Raw genomic sequence first — 23,643 nt, forward strand, 5'->3', positions numbered from 1 at the left:
AATCGTATAAGGTTATGCGAAAAGTTTTACCAATAAAATCAGCTTGTGTAGGTCGTTTTATCGCATATGAAGAGTAATAGAAACCAAAGCTGTACAATAATATAATACCTTCAGAGAAACACGCAAAATTATGATCTATTATATTATTATATTTTATCATACGCCGATTAAGAATTTGCTTTTAAATCAACAAAGACTATAATAGTAGATTAGTTTTTGTTTTTAACGGATTTGTGTTTAAAATATAAAAATATTTTATAAGTATACTCTGTTTTTGTTAACTTGTATTACAAAAATTCAAAGAATAATAGAATGTCTCGTTAACTCGCGTTGTACAGTAGCTGTACAAATTGTAAGCAATTGTATATTATCACAGAAATGTATGCTATTAATTGTTCGTTTATCGTACATCATAATATCGTTGGACATCAAAGCATATAGGTAGGTACTTTGATTTACTCATTACAATAATTATTAAATAATGCCTAATTAAAAAAAATTCAAATATTATGGGAAAATAATATGTTCAATAAGATAATTATTGGTTTTTTCGAGAAAATTTGGTCACTTAATATTTTGTACATTATATGCCATGGATTTATTAATTAACCATTTCATATATCATTTTATATAATCAGATGTATAATTGCTTATCTTTAAATAAGGGCAACAGAATCCCTAAATTAATATAATGCAATGTTAATTATACCACACAAAACCTTATTTTATACATAATTATACATTAAGTTGGGTTCAAACCATTTTGTAATTGAACAAAATAAAGCAGAACGTCAATTAAATAATAACGAATCTCTGATAAAAGGATTCATTTCATTGATAAATATAAGTCTCAGAATCTGCATGAATAATATATTGCCCAAGCATAAATATAATATAAAGAAAAACGTAATATGCATCCTTCAAAAGTATATTACTGACTGCGAAATTGTATAATACAAAAATATAAATTAATATTTTTATCCATGATGCGTTAATAATTTATTAAACCTTCATGTCACAAATATATTATTATAATCAATTCAAATTCAAAAAAGTGAATTTTCTAAACCCAGATACAAAGAAAATAAGACATTATGTATATCCGATCATAATATTTTTGAATATATTTTTTTATACCCTGTTATATATTTACCAAGGTTGAATTAATTCGAAAACAATGTGGAAACTTTTGAAATTTTGTTAACCGTCTATTTTATTGAAATCCTATTTTATTTTTAATTTTGTACATTTTCTGACACTCCATTAAAAATATAAAAGTATAATAATATTTTTTATCTTTTTTACAATAAAACCGTTTTTATTTAATGATAAAAAACAATATTTAACAAGGTATGACGGTATAAAACCCATTACTAATTTAAAACCATACAACGCAATTAATCAAATGAATTTGGAAACTCTGAATATTAAAAAAAATATATCAATCAATACCATTCCTGTAGTGTGAATGTCACAAAATCTATAGTCTTTGAATATTCAAAGGGCTAAGAAAACAATTGAAGCTTATGTAAAGAAAATAAAAGCCTTATTTAAAGAGCGAAAGCTGTTCACCCATCCTACATCCTATTTAAGAGTTGGATTGAAGAAAGTGGAAAAACTTCTTTACCTTAGCCACTTGGAAATAATGTCTTAAATCATCCCCCGAAATCTGGTCTGGTTTTATTCTCGATTTTTTATTCGCCTACGTGTTTTAAGTTCATTGTCGATTGTTCCCTTCGATTTCACATGGGATAGATTTTGCGGAAGTAATAAGTTGTAAAGTTTTATTGACCGGACAGAAATGCAATTTTGCTCTTCCTTGTCCCATAGGATATGGTTGCTTTTCAATCGTTACTCCTCAAACCCCTCCCAAGTCAGTTTCTTCCTTCCCCGATGCTACCCCCCTCACACCCCCCATTCGCCCGCTGAGCGACGTTACCAATTTCGGACTCATTTCGCATTGATAAACAGATTGGGTGACGAAAAAAAAAGCATAAGATGAATACGGATTTCACCGACCGTGACGCATAAGCCCTTTAGGGAAATTTCTTTGTTTCCAAACGCCATTAGTAAAACTGCCGAACAAGAAAATACGTTTTTCTCTTGTATACTGCTAAGCGGACATCTTTTATTGTGCCGGTCCAGTGAGACAAAAAAAAAAAAAAAAACCGTTGACCGCATAAAACTTTTGAATACAAACTTGGTGGATAAATACGGTTTTCTTTTTTCTTTTTTTTTTTTACGACAACTCAAACGACTATACCGAAATATTCAAAACGATTGGCTTAAGAGAAGAACCTTTGATGTTTTATGCAGTGCATTATTTTTATTTCAGAACCGATTTACAGGCTTACTGTACACGCATTATATCTACATTAATGTTTTATAAATTATAGTACAGTAATGTTTTGATTTTTATGCACAGTGCTTATAATAATATAAAACATGGTAAATAACTTAAATTGTATGCATTTCAAAAATTCTAGTAGGTAGCTGGTACACTCCTAAAATACGAATGCACTAATGTGCACCGAACAAAAAACATTTTATAACTAGCTACAATAAATGTTTTTTTGTATACATTTACCGACGTTTGTTATAGGTATACAAGGTGAGTTAGACCTTTAAGATTTCTAAATTTTTATTCAAATCTAAGATTTTTCTTAAATAACTAATTACTAAATTAAGTAAAAGACTTAAATAGGTTTACCTGAGTTTGAGATCCATTGAAACGTCACCAACCATATCGATATCAGTTTTAATTGCATTTCTAACATGGTTATTGAAATTAAAATAGTTCACTTTCTATTTAAAACTATATCGTCGATACCACACAAAAGTTTGCAATCGCACTATTTAATTTTTTAGAAAAATTAATATACTTTTTAGAAGAAATACACTAACATCATTTTAAAATCACTATCATCTTCGTATCGTTCTAATCACCTGAAACAAAATTAAAATTTCAGTTAGTCATATTTGTTATAAATGAATTAATAATAATTTGTAATGGTATAATATATTCGTTACTTTTATAATCATCGAGTTTTTGTCAAATTATATCAAAATCGAGAAATATTTTATTGACTCGTTTTAGATTCTAAAGAATAATAAATTTGCATAACAACGATGATAATATCTTTTTTTACGAATTTTTTTACATTATTTTTTTTTTGTCGTCACTTTTATGGTTAAAAGGAGTTTCATGTGACCCAATCATCGATTAGAAATTGAGTCAAGAGGTCATTTTTCGTTTTCCTCAACAGTCTCTCATAGAAAAACTACTGACAACCGTAGAGAAATGTTTAAAAAAATATATATTGGAAAACGAAAAATCGTTTTTCGAACGAGATGATTTATTATGATTTTCAAATTTGTCATAACATAAACAATATTCTGCGTCTAGGCGAGCAGTCACACGAGTTACTAAAACTCAGAATCCGTGGTGGTGGTGGTCTGTTTATACATTTTAATTAAAACCGTAAATAATAATCGCTTTTAATTAAAACATAATTCATAGTCATAGTGGTTCATCCAAAACGATGTCCTCATATTTTGTATAAAATAAAGATTGTTGGCTATCCTATCACCGATTAAGCAATAACCTTTATGGCTATTATTCAAATACCATACAAAATTAAAAGTGTATTTTTTTTTTAAATGCACCTTCTGAGTAGGTATCTAGTATTTTTATATCTTGTAGAATTCTAAGATAAGTGTTTTTTCAAATATTTATATTTAAAAAAAAAATCCATAATCATTATCGCTTTGTTACTTATATTTACCAATGTTTTATTAAAAATTGATTAATAGCTGGTAGGTAGATATAGTTTTAAATTAAACGTTTTATTTCAAAAATATTGTTAACTGTATAACTTTTACTTGTGATAGACGATTGAATTAAAACAATTAATTAGCAATAACTGAATGCATGCTATGTAGGTCTATAATTGTACATTTTTACTTGTAGATTAATGGGTTAAATTTAATAAAAAATAAGATAAAGAAAACAGTAAAAAAAAATTATATAGTCGTATACTCAATATATTTTTAGCATTCAATAATTAGGTAATATTTTTTTTTCATTCTTAACTGCGACGTAACGTGACTTCTTTTTATACGTGCATTTTTTGTCAGACAGAAAAGCAGTAATTTTTGAAATACTATGACATATTTTTCTATAGGTACGTAGTAAAAACGTTCAACGATTTCATATTATTATAGCACAAAATTGATAGAATAGACCAGTACATAAACTACAGTACGTGGGTTAAACAGGCCTGCGACAACAACAATGGAACCCAGGTCGTCAATATTTATTTTTTTTTTTTACTTTTATCGATTGATTTTCTTAATAAAATTATAATAGGTATGTTCTGTGTAATCAATTTTCCTGAGAATACAGTCTTAAATGCCAGTTTTTATAATTGTTTTGAAAAAAATGAAATATTTAAATTTGCAACCGTCTGTCAATGAGGTGGCCTGTTTCACCACCGGGGGTATAACAACCACCACTCGCACACCCTAAATCCAGAACGGGCCCCACGCCCCCACGTTATAATATTTATTATAGCTTATAATTTTTAACGTTATATTCATTGCCAATATAAATTTCATAATACTTAAAACGTCAGATAATTTAACAATAAATTGTGAATCGAGATGATTTACATTTTACTACGAACGTAACTGATAAATGGATTGGGCAATGTATGAGATTGGATTAATATAGAAAGACTATTTCGGAATCAAAACTCATTAAGTATAATATTATTTAAGCATAACATTTTGAAAAATGTAAAATACAAGTATGATTACAACATATTTTAATATTGCGTCACACATTGAATTTTAATAATCACCATTATATTTGTTAAATTTTGAATTGATATTATTGAATAATTTATTAAATTATTTTTAATTTCATTATCTGAAACATAATATTTTTATCAAATCGTTTATGAATAAATGTTTATACTAATAGAACAGTCATTATTTACTGATGATCATTTTTAAATGTTCAAAACCCTAATGATGAATAAAAATTAATTTTATCTTGTTAATCAGAATAATTATTGAGACTTTAAGAGCCTCATTTTAGAGTCTGAGTGTAAGTATGATAATTGTATTGATTTTAAAATGATGTGTATTTTTTATTTTTTTGAAATTCGAAGTCTCTCGATGACATTTTTTAAATGTTTTTTTCTGGTATGCACAATATTTTTATAGACATTTAAGTTTATATTTTGACAAAATTAGATTTTTTACGTGGGATAACGATTTTTTTTGATTTTTTTGTAATTCAAAAATATTATTTGTGAGGAGTTGAAACTTTTAAGTATATCATTATATTTGACAATACACTATGACATTTTTAAAATGGTAAGATTAATTATAAGATATTTCTTATTTATACACGAACTTATTCACATCGTTCTATAGTAAGTTGGTACTGACTCAAAATATGCTTTAATATTTAATTTAATCAAATCGTTTTTTCTATCAAATGATATTTTATCATCAAATTCAAATTATCGAACTTGTCAACCATTAAAATTTACAGTGACCTCCTCAAAGACGAGTTATATACTCATCATCATCTACTGAACCTACAAAAGAGCGGTTACGTACTTGCCCAGATTTTTAAATATATATATATTATATATACTATTTATATTGTTTTAGTAGGTATTTACTTTTTACACCTGAAGTATGAACATTGTAACATAATTAAATTCCGTATAAGAGTATAGGTAGGCACTTTATTGTACCTACTATTGTATACAATTTTAGATTTAACGACTTGGAAACAATAACAATCGTAATATTTGTATAACATACACATATCACATTGAAATATCCCAACTTTATTTTCATACCTAGTGTAAAAATATCGATTATTTAGTGAAATAATAAATATAAATTTAAACAATATTTAAACTGAATACCTAAATTTAAATTATTTCAACTTTGGTGAATATAGAATAATGTAACATAATAAATATCATTAATAAATTTACTTATAAAATATTTCAAATATTTAAATAAAATTAGAAATTATTTAACTTGGTATTTCATGTTTACATACACTCATAAAGGTTTACCAAAAATATTTTACCACCGAGAAATTCGTTAATTAACTCTTGTTCAAATTACAACTGTTTGTAAAGTAATTAAATATTTCCCCCCAAAATTAAATATTTGTCATATTTTAGAAATTTATGTTCAAGCATTTGACACGACCACATTATATAAATAAATTGTATTATTATATGCAACAGAGACATAGATGTTCAGATGTTTAATAAAATAAAAAAACTTATCTAATCTATTTTTCAATAATATTTTTTTCCCCGAATTGTATAAAAGTATGTACACCATACTTAAAAACGATTGTATATTATATTTTATCTTCGTTTTTCATTATAGGATTTATTTTTTTCTCTGGCGAGAAGTTAAAAACTCGTGAATAAGAATTAAAAAAAAACTTAATTTCAACACAATACAAAACTTATTTGGACAATTTACATCCAGGATTGCGCAGCCTTTTATTTGTTTAGGTACGCTGTACTAACATTTTTATAAATTATGATTGCATATCGAAAATATTGTGTTTGACATTTGAACGACTGTTTTATATTTTATACAAGCCCACGACGTATACAAGAAGTGTATAGATACAAATTTAAAGAATCGTCCCTCAGATGACGACGCTGAATACAATAATATTAAAAATGGTTTTTTTTTTTTTTTATTCGATCTTCAAGATAAAGTTTAAACTCATCTAATTGACGAAACAAGTATAATAATATGATCGTTTCATCTTTCTGTCAAAGAGTTGGAAAAAATATGAAACATAATTTTACGTACAAAATGTAAATTTTAAATACTCATTCACATACCTACCTAGTTGAAAAATATTTAAATATTTTTTTTGTGTTTGAAAAATAGTTCAAATATTTTTAAAAGAGATAAATTCAAATACATTTCAACCACTTTTTTATGTTTAGTATTTAAAAATAGTAAGTACAAAACAATAATTTAAACCCCGTGAACATAATTTTGATGCGTTTAACCTACAATACCAAGATAAGGAGAATAAAAATGATAATTATTTTATAATAATTATGTTTCCTCAATCTTCATTAACTCAAATAGTAAATAACATCAATAATTATGTAAATTGTAACTGAAGAGTTGTAAAATTAAAATATAAGGAACCATTTACTTGTTTTTATAAATTTTAATTTTAACCTTTTTTATTTTACTTTAATCCAAACTTAAGAATAAAAAAACTAACATGAGTCAGAAAATATTTAAAAAAAAAAAAAAAATGTTTTTATAAGCATTTGAAAATATTCAAAAAAAATTTTAAAAAGTGGCTCATTGGATTTCTTTTTTTTTTCTTAAAAATGTTTCATTTTAAAGTATACTAACTTTAAAATGTCATATTTCTCAAGATCACCTGAGTTCTATTACGGCTTTGACCAAGCAATATAGCAAATTTTTTAATAATCAACTTTGCGCATAACATGATATTATATAGGTGAATGAAGTAACTAGCTATAATATGTACAGTCTCCTGTGACGTATATTGCTTACGGTAGTGTTTGGCACCATTGTTTGTAGTAAAATTGTATAAGTACGTAAAAAAGAACCTAAGTTAAGTACTCTAATGCGTTTGGCTGAAAAGTCTGAACCTTATTGATGATGTAACGTATATGCTTGAGCATTTAACTTGTAAAGCAGAATATACCTACATTAATCCAATGCATATATTATTTAATTATTATAAATCGTACGAGGCCTAATTAAACACTAAATAGATTTATAATTTAAAAATATCAGAATAATATCAGAATAAACAATGTTAGCCTCCACCAACCTAACTTCTAAATTATTAACAACACGGGTAATTAAAATTTTGTAGTCCTGATTGGTTAATTAATTATTTACTTTTAAAATTAAATATACATGTTTTTAAATAAATTGGTTGTTAAAACTTCTTAAAATGAATTACGTGTTTAAAATAAATACCTACAACATTTTACTGTTTATAACTTTATAGCGTATAAAAATATATGTTTGAAAAAGGCAAGTATAAATGAAGCGAGTAAGCGACTAAATATAATATTAAACTCATAGTAAATTCGAGTTTCGTGAGTTATAAAATGTAGGTATTTAACGTAAATATTAAAATTTAGTTACATTTACGATTTACTACAAGTCATAATAACGAATTGATTAGTTTTTGTTCAGTTACAGTTCATAATTTTGAAGTGTTTTAAATTTTAAATATTTAATTTGTAATACAATTTAACCACAGCTATAAATATTTGCCCGTACTTGTTTGATATTAATTTTATTGTGGATTAATAATAACAAAATATATGTAATATTTTATAATTGAGTTGCCTCCGGACTCCAGACACATTAATATTATGATTATAGTTGCGATCACTCGAAATCATTGTTCAAAATTAATAAACTGAAATAACCATACTAAAACTGTATAGTCATATAATTTTCTGCGTTTAACAAATAATAATTGATTTCATAGAGATCGCGTAGTTTTGTCTTGCGTAACCTTTTTCAAAAACAAATCGAAAACCATGTCGAACATCGCGATATAGTATTACGACGACGCAACAGCAGTACAACACAACATAATTATTATTATGGTTTTGGTCATTGGGAAAACTAATACCACCCCCCAAACAACACAGCTTAAACGAAATAAAATACACTTCGTAATACGTGCGTATTATGTTATTATTATGGTCGAGTGCGAGCGAAAAAAAAGGTGTACTACTGTGCAGCCGAATGCATATTGAGACATTATTGCTGAATAAGTAAAACGCCGGAACCAGAGGCATGAGAAGTAATAATAATAATAATATCACATCAAAAAGCAAACATATATTAACATGGGAAAGGCGCTCCATAAACTGCTGATAAAACACAACTGACGCACATTACACACTGCCGGTAACGAAATAATAATAACGTCGTTTCCACCGTTTTTTGCATTATTATATGGATGGATGCAATAAAATACCCTTTCTCTGCCCTTTTGTATAATGTTAAGTCAAAAGGCCGCTCGTTTTTGTTTTCTATTTTTTTCCGCAACATATTATTATACCTACACCTCCTTCCATCCTCCCCCCACCACACACACACACTACGTATCACCCCCCGCTGCCACAGAGTGTATTGCGTGCACTCGTCATTGTGGTACTTGTACCACCAAACTCGTGACGAATAATGACGTTTTAACCATAAAAAAAAACTGGATTACAACAAATAATAAAACGAAACGTAATAAAAATAAAAATAATAAAACAGAATTCGAAAATCAGGTCAAAACTTAAATTTTAATATTATTTTACCTACACATAGGTGTATTGTTTTTTTTTTTTTTTTAATGGACTTCATATATTATCCTCTTGGTTTTGTGGTAAAAATGAACACTATTTATCACCGACGATATAGTATCACAATTATATCTATTGCAATCGGGTTTTTTTTTAATTGCTGTGTAATTACTAATTAACAATTTTCTTTTTTTTAGTGCTTAAAAAAAAGTATTCAACGGGAAATTTGAAAAGAGTTCACTTTATGTTTGCACTATATGTGTACGGCCGCAGGTACCAGGTTAAAAATCAGGAATAACAATTAAGTTTAATTGTATTAATTTAAGCATGGTATGTATTATATTGCGTGATGAGTACTTGGTATTTGGCATTCGAAATCAAAATGACTTAAATAGTTAAATCTGACTACTGTTAAACTGTGTAAAGTGTAAACATTATGTTAGGACGAATTTACAGTCGCACAGCAGAAATATGAAGTAATGGTTGTCCTGGAACTATCGTCAAAGTACCAAAATATTCTTGTCAGAGTTAACTAAACCATAATAACAGATGAATCCTGAACATTTTAAACCGAATTATAATGCAAATAATTTAGATATAAAAAATGACAAAAAAAAAACACAGCTGACATCAGGAGGCTGTGTGTTTTTTGCTTGTATTGTAAAATATAATGATATTTTGCTAAGTAGTATTTTTTTTTTTTTTTATCTTGTAACGAGACCTACAAACTTTACCATCAACAATTATTATAAATGAAACTTCTCCTACGCAGTTCAACTATTCATTCTGGTGAGTGGTGGACCCACAACACTTTAAAAAATCGTGAATATAAGTTTATTGTTTGAAATTTTCCATCGACCTTGTAACTAGAATTGAAACACAAACATTCAAATATGACTTTGGAGACATTTCATAAAACTAAATTACAGCATCAAAATTTAAAACACAAGAAGCTTCTGGCATATTACAATATCAACTTCTGAAAGATCGGTGGCAACTGGCAACTATTTAAACCAAAGAAAAAGAAAACATTCTTTAACTATTCCATGAAGACTACATGAAAATTACATATAATCTAAATATAAACAAAATCAAAAAAAAGTAAAGTATTAACGTTTAAATGTTAAATGTTAAGTCTTTTGAATTCTGGTCGAAGAGAGAAAAAATGTATCACTGTACGATATCCGTGGAAATAGTTTTTTCTTGTTTCCCTCATAATATTATAATATATAGATTGAACATTTTATCTATATTATAGTATTCAAAAATCAAATTATTATATCTTGTAACTCAATAGCTGATGGTCATTTATTTCCGATAACTGTACCAATGATTGTTTATAGTTTAAGTTGAATTAAATTTAATTAATAATATAACACAAATAATTTGATCTAATTGAGTAAATAATAATATTTAAAAATTCAAAGTTAAGTACATCTTCTGGAAAAAGACAAAAAAGTAGTTCCCTATGTCCTTTATAAGCATTCCTAAGCCGTTAATCTGATTGGGATTAAATTTGGTACAGAGATAGATTAAACCTCAGGGAAGAAGATAGGCCACGTAATTTTTTAGCGAAAAAAAGGTAAATAAGATGTCTAACCCGGGTAGGTTCTCGGGAAGGGATTTTGAGATAATTATTATGATTATTATTTTTTTTTTTCATTTATAAATGGTTGATATTGGTTTTAATAATTATAATTATTATTGTTTTTAATGCGATAAGCCTGTGTATTTTAGTACAGAATGCATCGAGTTCGAACGACGGTTTCGGTGGACCAATTTTTTGCATTTTTTAAACCATACACTTACGTATGCACCACGCGGGGTCTGCGATCTACCGCAGGTAGATTGCCTACGTGATAATAAACTGCTCGCATAATCATAAGCTAATCTCACGGACAACGCTGGTTGGGATGGTTATAAATTAAAATATAGTATCATTTACACTTAAAAAGACATTGCTTCCACAGTGAGTTACACCCAAAATGAGTTGGACAATCACAAAAACCTAGCAATAGCAGAGCATCGCCGTGTCAGCTAGTATTTTAATACAAATATATCATATTATGAAGATGACTAATATACTATGACTTCATTACTATATTCAATAAATTTAAATCAATATATTTAATCAAAGTTGATGTCAAGTGACTTAACATTTTTATATTATCCTACAATAAACACTATATTTTATACTTAACCGAGCATCGCCCGGAATCGTTTTTCTGACTGGACTGATTTATGATAGCGTTTAAATTCATAATAATAATGCAGCAATATCCTGTGTGCTGTGGTAAGCTAAGAAAAGGAAGATGTGTGCATTCTTCACTCAGTACATGTGCTTAATATACTGTTCTACTATTTTACGAATATGTACCTACATTTATACAGATCACATGTAATGTAATATCATTAAGAATTTACCGGGATAAAAATTTGTGTTGTAGAGTTTTGTTTTACACAAAATAATTTATTGCACTATACCTTTTAAAATTAATCCTTGTTATTATTAATTCGTACTTTACAGATTTTTCCATACTAATAGTATAATATTATTATTGGTAGATACTTAAGTAGTTATATAATATATTATGTACAATTTTGTTTATACGTCTTCTGAACTTATACTTACAACTAATTAATATTATACAAAAAATGAATTTACATTATATAAATATTAAGGATAAATTAGGTTCTTATATCTCATATTTAACATTTAAACATTTTTATAATAAGATTTGTTTTAAATACATCAGAATAATAGGTATATAAAAGCAATTACTAAAACAAGAAAATTATTTATTTAACGTTTTTGAAAAAAAAAAATAAAACCAAACAAATAATATAGGCATCTATTGTAAATAATGCATATGAAAACAATGCAACTTATATTTATTTAAATATTTATGTAAAATTGTAACTAAAAAATAGTTAGCTAATGACCCTTGTCACTGAATATAAGTTCAATACAATAAAAAATAAAATGAATAAATAAATAATATTTTAGTAAAAATATAATTTATACGTAGTAGAATCGAGAAATAAAAACCATTCGAAGGATCAAAAGGTTGTAAAAACACTTATGTTTATCAGTAATTGAAAATAATATTATCAATAGTATCAATTTTCCTTTTACTCCACGTCAAGATTTAGTTATCGAATGTCAAGCACTGTATAATAGGAATTTCTGAGAAGTTAAATGAACCTTCTCGATATTCATTACTCGTGTCCTGAGGTGTCTGATAGACGTTTTTCTATATTATGTATTATACAATTTATACTTACCTACTTGAATAAACTATAATGGAATCAATCCTCGACCGATTAAATATTGTACTTGCTTAATGACAACGATTGGATACTACTTTGTCAATCACTTATCTCTACATTACCGTAATAAACACGTATGAAAACGCGGAAACAAGTTTTTTTTAAATTTAGTTCGCAGGTTAATAATCCAATCATGATACACATTAATGCTTGTAAATACAATTACTTTATTTGTATTTGATATGCATTCCGGGTCATGTGTATCAGCTGCTGTTGTATATTCTGTTTTAAAATGTTAATATTATTATTTCCGACATCATCTCTATTCCTCGTCGTTTGATCGACAAATCATCGTTAACGTTTAAGGGTACAGAATGGGGATTATTTTTTTTTTTTTTGCTAAAGGGATAACTAACGTTTTGTAGCTTGATTACAACAACATTTCACACATACAATCTAGTTACTGCTGTATAAAGATCTAAGTGTATTGAGGCACTATAAAAAATATAATAAATTACACACGTATAATATATATTGTATATAGCTGATGATATACGCAAAAACATGAGCCCCTCACTAATGGTTTATTAAATATTGGCCGTATAACTGTAATATATTCAAACAAATTGGCCATACAAAATACTAAACGAGCAAAAGTTTCCCCAACAACTCTGTCCGACGGTTTTCGCAGACGGACGTGTACCACCAAGTAAGTATATTGGTCGGGATCACGTACCATACACAATCTCTAGAAACGAAATTCGACCAGGGTCAACAATAATCTCAGATAATCAATTTCGTATAGGTCCTGAACAAGTTTCGTTACACCTATTCACCTCCCTTCGATCCCGGAGAGATATGTAATTTTCGACTGGTCATTCTGAGGGAGAAGGTGGAGGATGGTGTAAGTATACGTTTCCGATCCGAGAAAACGGTTCTGATGGTTTTAGACGACACGGTTAGATTATCACGGTGGTGGTACCTATTCGTAAAGTTCCGTTACTTTGTTTTCTGACATTTGACAGAATTAATAGCGTCAGGAGACAGCTACCCGACCCGGAACACCTGACAAGGTGCCTAAACTGGCGTGTACTCGAAGTAATTTCCTCGAAATCTGTTCGATATAATATGAAACCATAATGATACGACTTGAACGGTAACGAATAACAAGTGTGCGGAAAGGAACTTAAGGTCCTTAAACTGATAAATAAAATATTATTATTACAGATTTTCAACCATTATCTTCCAAAAAATTGTCCAATCATAGTAAAAGAATAGGTAACAATTAATTAATTTTTTTCAAGTCAGAATTTCATATTGTTTTCAATCAGTTTAATCGACGATAAATTATTATCAACTATCGTAAAGTTATATAAAAACTAAATAATAAGATAATAATAAAATATATCAATTATTTTTGTTGAACATCGATTGCATCGATAACAACGTCATGTTATCTTAAATGTCTGACGTACAGTACGGTACATTTTAATTTTAATTTTAAACAAAACACTACAACCTACAATCAATATAATATACCATATGGTTAAATACATTTTAAGGACAGCATACCTGAATTGTATTTACTGCCATACAGTCATAGTGTACGTTACGCATTATAAATATTTATGGTGAATATTATGTTAAAATATGATATAATATTATGTTTAAATAGAATATAAATGTATCTAATATTTATGTATTTATATATACATACAGGGCGATTCACTGAGCATGTCTATCTTCTTATTTCTTCAATAATGCAGTTGTATAAAATCTTATTTTTGGAATTTTTAAATCAACTTAAGTCCATATTTTTAAATTCTCGAGGTTTTTTGCACTGCTTAAAGTGTGTTCGGTAGAGATATAAGCTTCTGTTTTTCAAATGAGAGCTTCCCCTCCCCCCTTTCCAGCTGTAAATTATTCAATGGTTAATTTTTTTGAAAAATTTGACATATTGAAATCAAAACTCGTACTAATAGTTTTCGAGTTATTTAACTTTGTGTTCTACGAATAAAATATCCATTGAAATGGATTTATAAGATATCGATGGTATAGTGATTTGAAAGTTTTAGTCATTCATATTAATCTAATAACATTAATAATTTGTAAAAATGTCCAAGTATAAATACTAGTTCCAATATTACGTCTATTTCATATTATTATAAAACCATTTTTAAGGACTATTATCCTTGGTACAAACATTTTACAACTAAGAAACTACTCAATGAAATTTATTTTCAATTAGGTACATCAAAATTTTCAAAAAATCATCCGTTAAATAATTTAAAGTAAAAAGGGGGATTCTCTTTTGAAAAGTAGAAGTCTGTATCCTTGCTGGACACTCCTTAAGTATTACAAAAAATTTAATAATTTAAAAAAATTGTCTTTAAGCATATTTAAAAATTCCAAATATAAGAATTTGAATAAAATTATTAGTGAAAATGGGGGTAAACATGCTTGGTGAATCACCCTGTACATAAAGAAATACACCTAATACATATATAATATTTGGCACTAATTTTCTTTTGCTCTACTTGGTGCTATAGGTACTGACAGTAATTATATTAATATCTAATAATTTATCTATTTAACAACAAATCATCATTTAAAAAATATCATAGTTGGTGATAATTTTATTTTTACTAAAGCATTCTTGAAATGTGAAGAGGTTATTAGGGTAAACTAAGTAATAAGTAAAATACTGCTAAGAATATAAAAGGAAATATGAATTACGTTTTTATTTGCTTTTCAGGTTTCACATAAAAATTAGTTGGAATTTAAATTAAATAATGTTCTAAGAATTTTGATATTTTTCATTTACATAAAATAAACGGCAATTAACTTCGTTACGGATTTCCAATCGAATTATGTGCAAAAATAATATCCAAAGTGCAGGCTACATTTACCCATGGTCGTACACCATAAAGACGTTCACCATAAATCAAAATCACAACCGATTTATAATTATTAATCGACCGTGAGTTGCGTTGCATTGTGCACGCTTTTCTCGATGACTGCCTACTTAAAAAAAAAAAAAAATATATCTATGCAGAATTCGCTAGTTATATTCGCTACAATCACATAAAAGAACTATCGAAGCAATATCAAAGGTATAATATAATATGGTAACTGGTCCGAATGTTCATATTTAAAAAAAAATATATATATATTATAATAATATTATATACCACGGAATTCGGAGCAATAGTATATTATAATATTATTATCGATCCTTTCGGAATCTCAAACGAGAGAGACGACGCATATTATTATAATACCAAAATGTATATTATTATCAAGTAACATGCGCTCGGCGGCGACCGGCGAAACAGCGTGGCGCGACGCAACAATGATGTCGAAGAATACTGTACAGTGCCAGATCGCTATAGCTCGGACATCCTGCCAGTAAAGGTCTACCGCCGTCATCGTTTCCGCAATAAATTATTATGCAGATTTCACCATTTAAATATTTCGCATAATTCATTTGCCCGTTATTCGAGGTTAAATAAACCGCAAAGTTATACCAGGCGGCGGGCCATGCGAAAAAATAAAAATAAATATCTCCGCGATAATCATATAATATAATATACAATACGAAAAGTCAGTTGTACTCACACAAGTATCCTACATAATAATATACACGTCGGGGTACACCTTCTTCGGGTTAGTTTTCGTCCTAAATCGACCAATATTTACAATAATATAATAATATACAATTTCCAACGCTTTTGTCATTTTATTTGATTGTCGTCAGTTTATAACGAATTAGTATTGTCTCTGTTGTCTGTTAGGTATTAGTATATATTACTTACGTCGTGACCACATTGTGGTCTGCTCGCATGCAAACGGTAGAATAAATATCGGGTCACGATATATGAATAAAGATCAAATTATTTAAACCACGATTTCTTTGGATAACACTATACAGTCCATCTCCAAAATAAATGTTCAAAATCTCGAAGAGCTCTTTTTTTCATCTATCTCCTATTAGATATTTACGCCTAGGTGCTCATCAGATCAAAATGTCGAAAAATGTTATACTGTAAGTTGCACCCTATTTAGTCAATCGCATTAATACATTTTCATTTAATTTTAATAATTATTCATTAGCGGTTTTATATAGTTTAGACCTAAACTAACACAAAAATCAGTAATACATTATAGGTGCACGTAAAAAAGTTAATGAAAACAGGCCAATAATATTTTATCTGTTTACTAAATATTCAATACATAATATTTCATTTTATCTAATACTTAAACTACGATACAAATTATAAGTAGACAAATTAAATGAACAACTTAATTTTTCTTAAAGGTAAAATTTAAGAGACAGTTTTAAAATTTTATCTGAAATAATCAAACTTAATAACCAAGAAATAACGGGACATCAACTCAAATTATACTAACGCATGACCAATTTAAATAAATATGTCTTACAAACAATGTACAGATAAAAGTTAAAGTTTATCATGACGAGAAATTAAAATTACAGTATTGTATAATTTTCTTAGTGGTAATTTAAACAAAAATGTCATAATTTTAAATATATTTTAAAAAGGTATAGTTATTTTAATTTTAAACTTTTAGTTTCTGAAATGTTGTATATTGATATAACTAATAATTAGTAACCATTATATTGAAGCTCTATACTATAAATATAAAAATAATTAAAATTTTGAATAATAGTCTAATTGATATCTATATATATAAAGGAAAATGTACTTTACCAATAATCAACGCAAAGCGGAACCTATTTGAGTTATCGACTTGAAATTTCGAGGATAGATTTTTATAATAATTTCATCGAGCACTAAGAAAAGATTTGTTGAAATTTGCATTTTAAAGAGGTGCTCAAACAGGGATCTTGAGGTTCACGATGGAAATTGGAAATTTTATTTTTATTAATTTTTTAAATAGTTGCAATTGGTTACAGTCTACAGTAGAAATTAGTATTTATTTATTATTGGTTATTTGGGCAGATCAGGTACAAGCTAGCACCAAATAAAATTATTGAACATTGCAGCAAGTTACACCCAAAAACAGTTGAACAATCATAATTTTTTTAAGTTCCAACTTTTTACGGACAACGGAATGCACGGATTCAGCTTGGTATGAATGTTTGTGTGTAAATTAAACATCTGGGAAGAAGACAGACTAATTTAGGAATGGTTAAATTTGGTTTTTTTTTTATTCATCTGATATTAGTAGTTATGTTAGGTTAGGATTTTGTATTAATTGATTATATTAATCCACCATAGGTGAAATACGACCAACTTGGTATAACTTTGATATTTTAGAGTTAAATCATACACCTACGTACAAACAGCAAGGGGTCCGCGATCTACCGTAGGTAGATTGCCTACCTGATAATATACTGCTGCGAATCATAATTTTTATTCCGGGAAACGGAAAAGTTAAGATACATTTTGAACACCATACACCGAATATTAAATAACGAATTGTACAAAGTTCGAGTCATAAATAGTTGGTACATTTAACGGGCAACGAAGTGCACGGGATCAGCTAGTAATCTATAATTGTAAAAAATCAACAATTTTTTAAAACTGTAACTTCTAGTTATAAAAACTTTATTGTCTAAAAAAAAATCAATTGGATTTATACAAATAATGGGCAAATATGAAATAATTAAAAACATTTAAAATTTAAAAGATAGTACCTATAGGTATTCAATCATTGTATTCGCCTCTTTAGGAAAATAATAACCTATTGCTAATAAATGATCAAGTTCATAGCCAAGTATTAATTAGATTAAAAAAAAAATAAGTAAAAATTCTAGAAAATGTCCTTATACAATATTTCTCATAAAAAAAACAAAAAAAACCGGAATTATATTCCCTAAGTGAAAGTTTCGAAAATAAGGTAAGTCCTACATTACACTTTAATGAATGATTCTAACTACCTAGTGAATATTTTAAAATAATGAATATTGAATGTCAAATAGATCATTCTGTGTCATTCAATATGTTTACTCCAAGTATTTATCGTGGTGTACAATGTACACACATTAAATTTCCTTTTAACTAAGAACCGTCCTAGTGTACAAAGTAAAATAATGTGCAGGTTGAATGACATATAATCATCCAGAAATCAATAAAAAAAAAAATTATTAACAGGTTAAGTACATCGCAATTTAAGATTGCACCCTCAAACATTTGTATTGTATACAATAAACATATTATTAAGTGCTCCTCTTTGTATTGATAGATACAATATTTAAGAGTATTTAGTTTTATAAGTTTATTTGAACATAATCTTAAAAAACAATCGACGCTGCAGTGAAATCAATATCTGTATCTCGTCTTTCCAGGGCCATGCCTATAAGCATGCTTTTACTATCTGTGAATAATGAATATAGAACAATAACCATTACAAAAATGTTGTATCTGCACTTCATCACAATCAGAATATTATGCTGTTTATAAAATTTATGATTTTCAACGATAGTTCGTAATCTATATCCATTAACTGTTAAGCCCTAATTATCGGTAGTTCAGTGTTCAAAATATAAGATAAATGTATATATAGGTATAGAAAAATTGTACACTAGGTATTCTATATAAATTTAATTTAAGGGGCCTGCGCACGACCTGTTTTTTTGCTCCAAAACATGCCTTACAGGAAAAAATCTCACGCCTCGTAGAGTGATCAGATTTTGATAATTTTTTTTTTTAGAAAGAGTAAGAAGTTTTACAGAGCTCATTGAACTTTGATTTACAATATTCTATTTACGAGTTCTATAATAAGCCTTTGAATTTTACAAATTTTTACATGTTTTTAATTCTTAATTATTTTTTGTTTTTAGCATTGTAATCAAAAATCGAAGTTCAATCCGCCCTGTAAAAAATTTTCTTCTTTCTAACAAAAAAAAAATTATCGAAATCCGACAATTCTATAAAGCTTGAGAGTTATTCCCGTAAAGTAATTTTTTTCGATAAAATACACCCTATCAACCACCCCTAAATAGTTATCGGGTAGTAGATTAGTGGAGAAGTCTTATAATTGAGGTAGCAACTAAAATATAAAATTGAATTTTCAAATTTTATAGAATTGTGGAAAATTTGATAAACTGGCACCGGGACCCTTAATTAAAAAAAAAAAATACAGTTATTACTCGTTTTATTCAAAAATGTTCATCCGCATTTTAAAAAAATCCATCTAATCAAATTTGTAGCAAATTAAATAAACTGATAAATATTAAAAAGCTCTGAAGAGCAATAATTGCAATAAACAAGCGTGTAACAGTACTTTTTCAAAAATAAAAATCTAGAAATTATTACATTAACATTGCATAAAACACATTTCACAACAATTGAATGATAACAATTCAAACAGAATCAAAAGTTGTGTGTAAAATAATACCACTTTAGGTATCTAATGATAAATTTGATCAAAAAAGTATAGCAATATTGTTTCACATCGTCAACAAAATAAAATATAATAATATTCACTGTATAGACAGTGGTTAAGTTCTAAAACCGATTTTTCTCGAATGCTTACATAAATATAATCGTCTGCACAAAATATTTACAAAACTATCAAAAAAATTTATTTAAATAAACGTATATACAATTATTTTTACCCTTAATGATCATTGTATATTACATAGTATAAAATTATAACCGTATTTATTTTGGCATTTGACATGTAATTGCTTTTATGAACATTTTCTTTTAATGCACCTGCCGGTGAAGTGTGCGTTCAATGCAAAATCCTGGGAATTCAAAGCGGTATAAAATATAGTATACCTACCTATATTTTGCATTCAGAGAATTATACACCTAACCGTGGTTTGGTTTTATAAAATGGCATAGTTAAAATATCTCAGATCATGACGTCATTATTTTTGAACAATTAGAAATAACAAAGAGATGTTTTCTATTACCGATGCCGATAGAGTATTGGTAGTGTTGAAAATTATCAATACCTTTCGATAGAATTGATGAATAACCCATAGCTGCTATTACTTTAGTATTTCAATAAGGGATATAAAAATAAAAAGCTTTTTTTTCGGTTCCTTTTTACCCAATTGCACCGATGGTAAGAGGTTTGGGTATTGTTTTTTTTTTTTTTTTTACGAACTCTTGCCTAAAAATAAATTACCTATTATGTGTCGTTCACGCATACACACACGTTTAGAGTGAAATTGTAAAATTTCCATTTATTTTTATTTTTTTTTAATAGCTTTGGCAATGACTGTAGTAGGGGTCAACCTTTAAAGGCCGGCACGTTGTTGAGGCTAAACAATAATAGACGTGTACACCGACAATACTCTGGACCCTGGGGGATTTAATTCAAATCCACGACCTTTGTTCCATTTCAATTCGCGGTGTTGCTCTTTGCAATTATTATTTTTCCCATATAGTATATACTTTTGAAAAAAATAAAAAAATTCTTGAACGGACGCCAAAAATAAATATTTTCACATGTTCAGGGAATGACAAATTAGTGTAAACGTGTAATAATAATCTAAAGTCACAAATTCTAATAATAACATATTAATATAGGTATTGACAGTACTATAAATGCTTACAGTTGTAAGAATGAAGAACTTAGAGGCTTAAAAAAATGTTCTCAGAAACATTAGAAAAAAATACAATTGAATTCTGAATGATATTGAATTAATTATTAAAGTATTTATATTTATTACGCTAAGTATTATTTTCTAGTTCAATTTAAAATTAATTTACCAAGAAGCACTTAATGAAATTTAATTCATTATTTCATTACATGCAAAATACATATTATATATATTTTTAATATCGACAAACATAATATTAAAATAGGTGAAATTTATTCTGTCGCTAATAATTATTATATACAATACTTATATCAAAAGCAAAAAAATTTATTTCCCGGGACAGAAATATATATTAATAATTATGGTCAGATAATATCATACGGTTGTTTTTAATTTTTGCACGAGCTCGTTGGTAAATCACCAAGTGCCAAATAATTATCTTTAAGAACACTAAACATTCATTTAATATAAAAAAAATATGGTTAATCAGTATTAAAAATTCTGGTATTTAAAACATATATATCACAACGAACGTGAAAACAAGTCGAAGTCTCAATTCTAAATGCAATAATCATCAAAGCTTTTTAATTATTTCGATTTTTTCACTTGAAACAAAAAAAATTAAAAATGTATTTACGTTCAAAGTACTTACCTATTTTCAGTTTCTTATTCAGCGACCACTTAGTGAAGCTCTCATCATCACGTGAATATTTTTATTTTATATAAAACAATTTTCATTAGCGTAAACAAACGGGTAGACGAAAGAGATAATTATTACCGACGACGACTATCCCGCAGCGATATTAAAGACACACTGGATACAGAAAACTTTTCACGGTTTTCCCTAGTTTTCCGCAGCGCACCCTACACACCAAGCGCATAATCTAGTGATACTTAATACACGCTTGTTAAACGAAAATGCGTTATATATATACGTTGTTTTTTTTTTTTTTTTTGAAAACGATCGTTCAACCAATGGAGTACCGATGGAAATTATTTTATAAATGTGTGGCTTAAGATTAAATATTTTGTATTTTTGTTTGTTCAACTATACAAGCATAATAATATAATATAAATAAAATGATTAATCCTTTTACAAATATTAAATGCACATTAATACATAATAATATATCCGTATACATTTTACCTGCATATTGCTATGTTATTAACGTTATTATGTTTAGATAGGCACTAAAAAAATGGCTTCTATGATTTAAGGAACAAAATATTAAAAATATTATACGAATAAATTTAACATAGGTAGCGCTAAAATAAAATATGTTTTGTAATTTTACAATAATTATAACCTATGATTGTACTTCATAATGACATAGTGTATTTATAAATATCAAACACTCCATTACAGATTTTGATTTCTGGTTGAAGTGACTGGTATACTCTTTTAATGATTTATATTTATATTTTATTATTATTATAGAACTTACAATTTTTGATATACCCATAGGATTATAGGAAATTGAATCTAGTTAGTGCAAGTACTTAAAAGTATAGGCACCGTAAAAATGTTTTAACAAACGTAAGTATGCATTCAAATTGCACAACAAACCACTATACTACATTGAGTCGAGTGATGTGAAAAGCATTCCAAAGATTTGGTACCTGCGTTATATTATTATATTTATACCAATTTATTTAAAATGTAACGTTAAAAATTTAAAATATATTATTGAATATCTGAAATTTGGTAAATTAAAATATAATATTAAACCAAGACTTTCGTGAACTATTAAGGTAAAACGATTCCTTTTTAATAACGTATTTTTAAATTAGCAATTAAATTGTTTTATTAATAATTGTTCAATTTAACATTTTCAAACATTTGAGTTGGAAGCAACTTTAATTCGACAACCGCGAATGATCATTATGATTTATGTCTACGATAATTGTCAAAGACTATATTGAGTACTGTAATATAGCGGTAGACAATTATATTTTTAATCCACCAAAATATTTTACGTAATTTAAAAATAAACATGGACATGATAGAAATGTTACAGAACTGACTGAATATAGTGCATATTCTGTTTCATTCTTCGTTGCTTGCCATCAACCAGCGTTGTAAGTATACTATTTTTTTTTTTGTCACCAATGAATCGAATCATAAATCGTCTTGATCAAAAAATTTATTTTTGGTGACACTACCTACCAGTTGTGTACTGTAAATCGTATTGCTTTTATAATTTGTATGTAATTTTCTGAAATTTTGAATAATCGTTTGAAAAAAAAATTGAAAAAAGCAAGAATAAAACCAACAATACTGGTTAATTTGAGTTTTATAATTTTTTAATTCAATACCTCAATTGTTTTAACGTACGTCATAATGCCATTAGTAAGTTGTTAACATATATAAATATTTGATTGTCTATAAGTTATTTACGTTTCTGGGCCAGATAGAAAGATAATTTGGAGTAGCTTCAGTCGTTGCAAGGTTGTTTT

At 27.5% G+C, this 23,643-nt stretch overlaps 1 protein-coding gene across 1 annotated transcript in view; it reads right to left on the minus strand.

Annotated features, from left to right (window-relative positions):
• The window catches only part of LOC100160267 (protein amalgam-like), a 370,302-nt gene extending 348,289 nt beyond the window's left edge, over nt 1-22,013 (minus strand). Inside the window, exons 1-2 of the mRNA XM_029487214.1 lie at nt 21,839-22,013; nt 2,711-2,946 (exon numbers count right to left, since the gene is read on the minus strand). Coding sequence (XP_029343074.1) covers nt 2,711-2,777 — 67 coding nt within the window. The 5' untranslated portion in view covers nt 2,778-2,946; nt 21,839-22,013. The remainder of the gene's footprint in view (nt 1-2,710; nt 2,947-21,838) is intronic.
• Between the last annotated feature and the right edge of the window lie 1,630 nt (nt 22,014-23,643).

The sequence above is a fragment of the Acyrthosiphon pisum genome, chromosome A1, assembly GCF_005508785.2.
Source record: "Acyrthosiphon pisum isolate AL4f chromosome A1, pea_aphid_22Mar2018_4r6ur, whole genome shotgun sequence".
NCBI lineage: Eukaryota > Metazoa > Arthropoda > Insecta > Hemiptera > Aphididae > Acyrthosiphon > Acyrthosiphon pisum.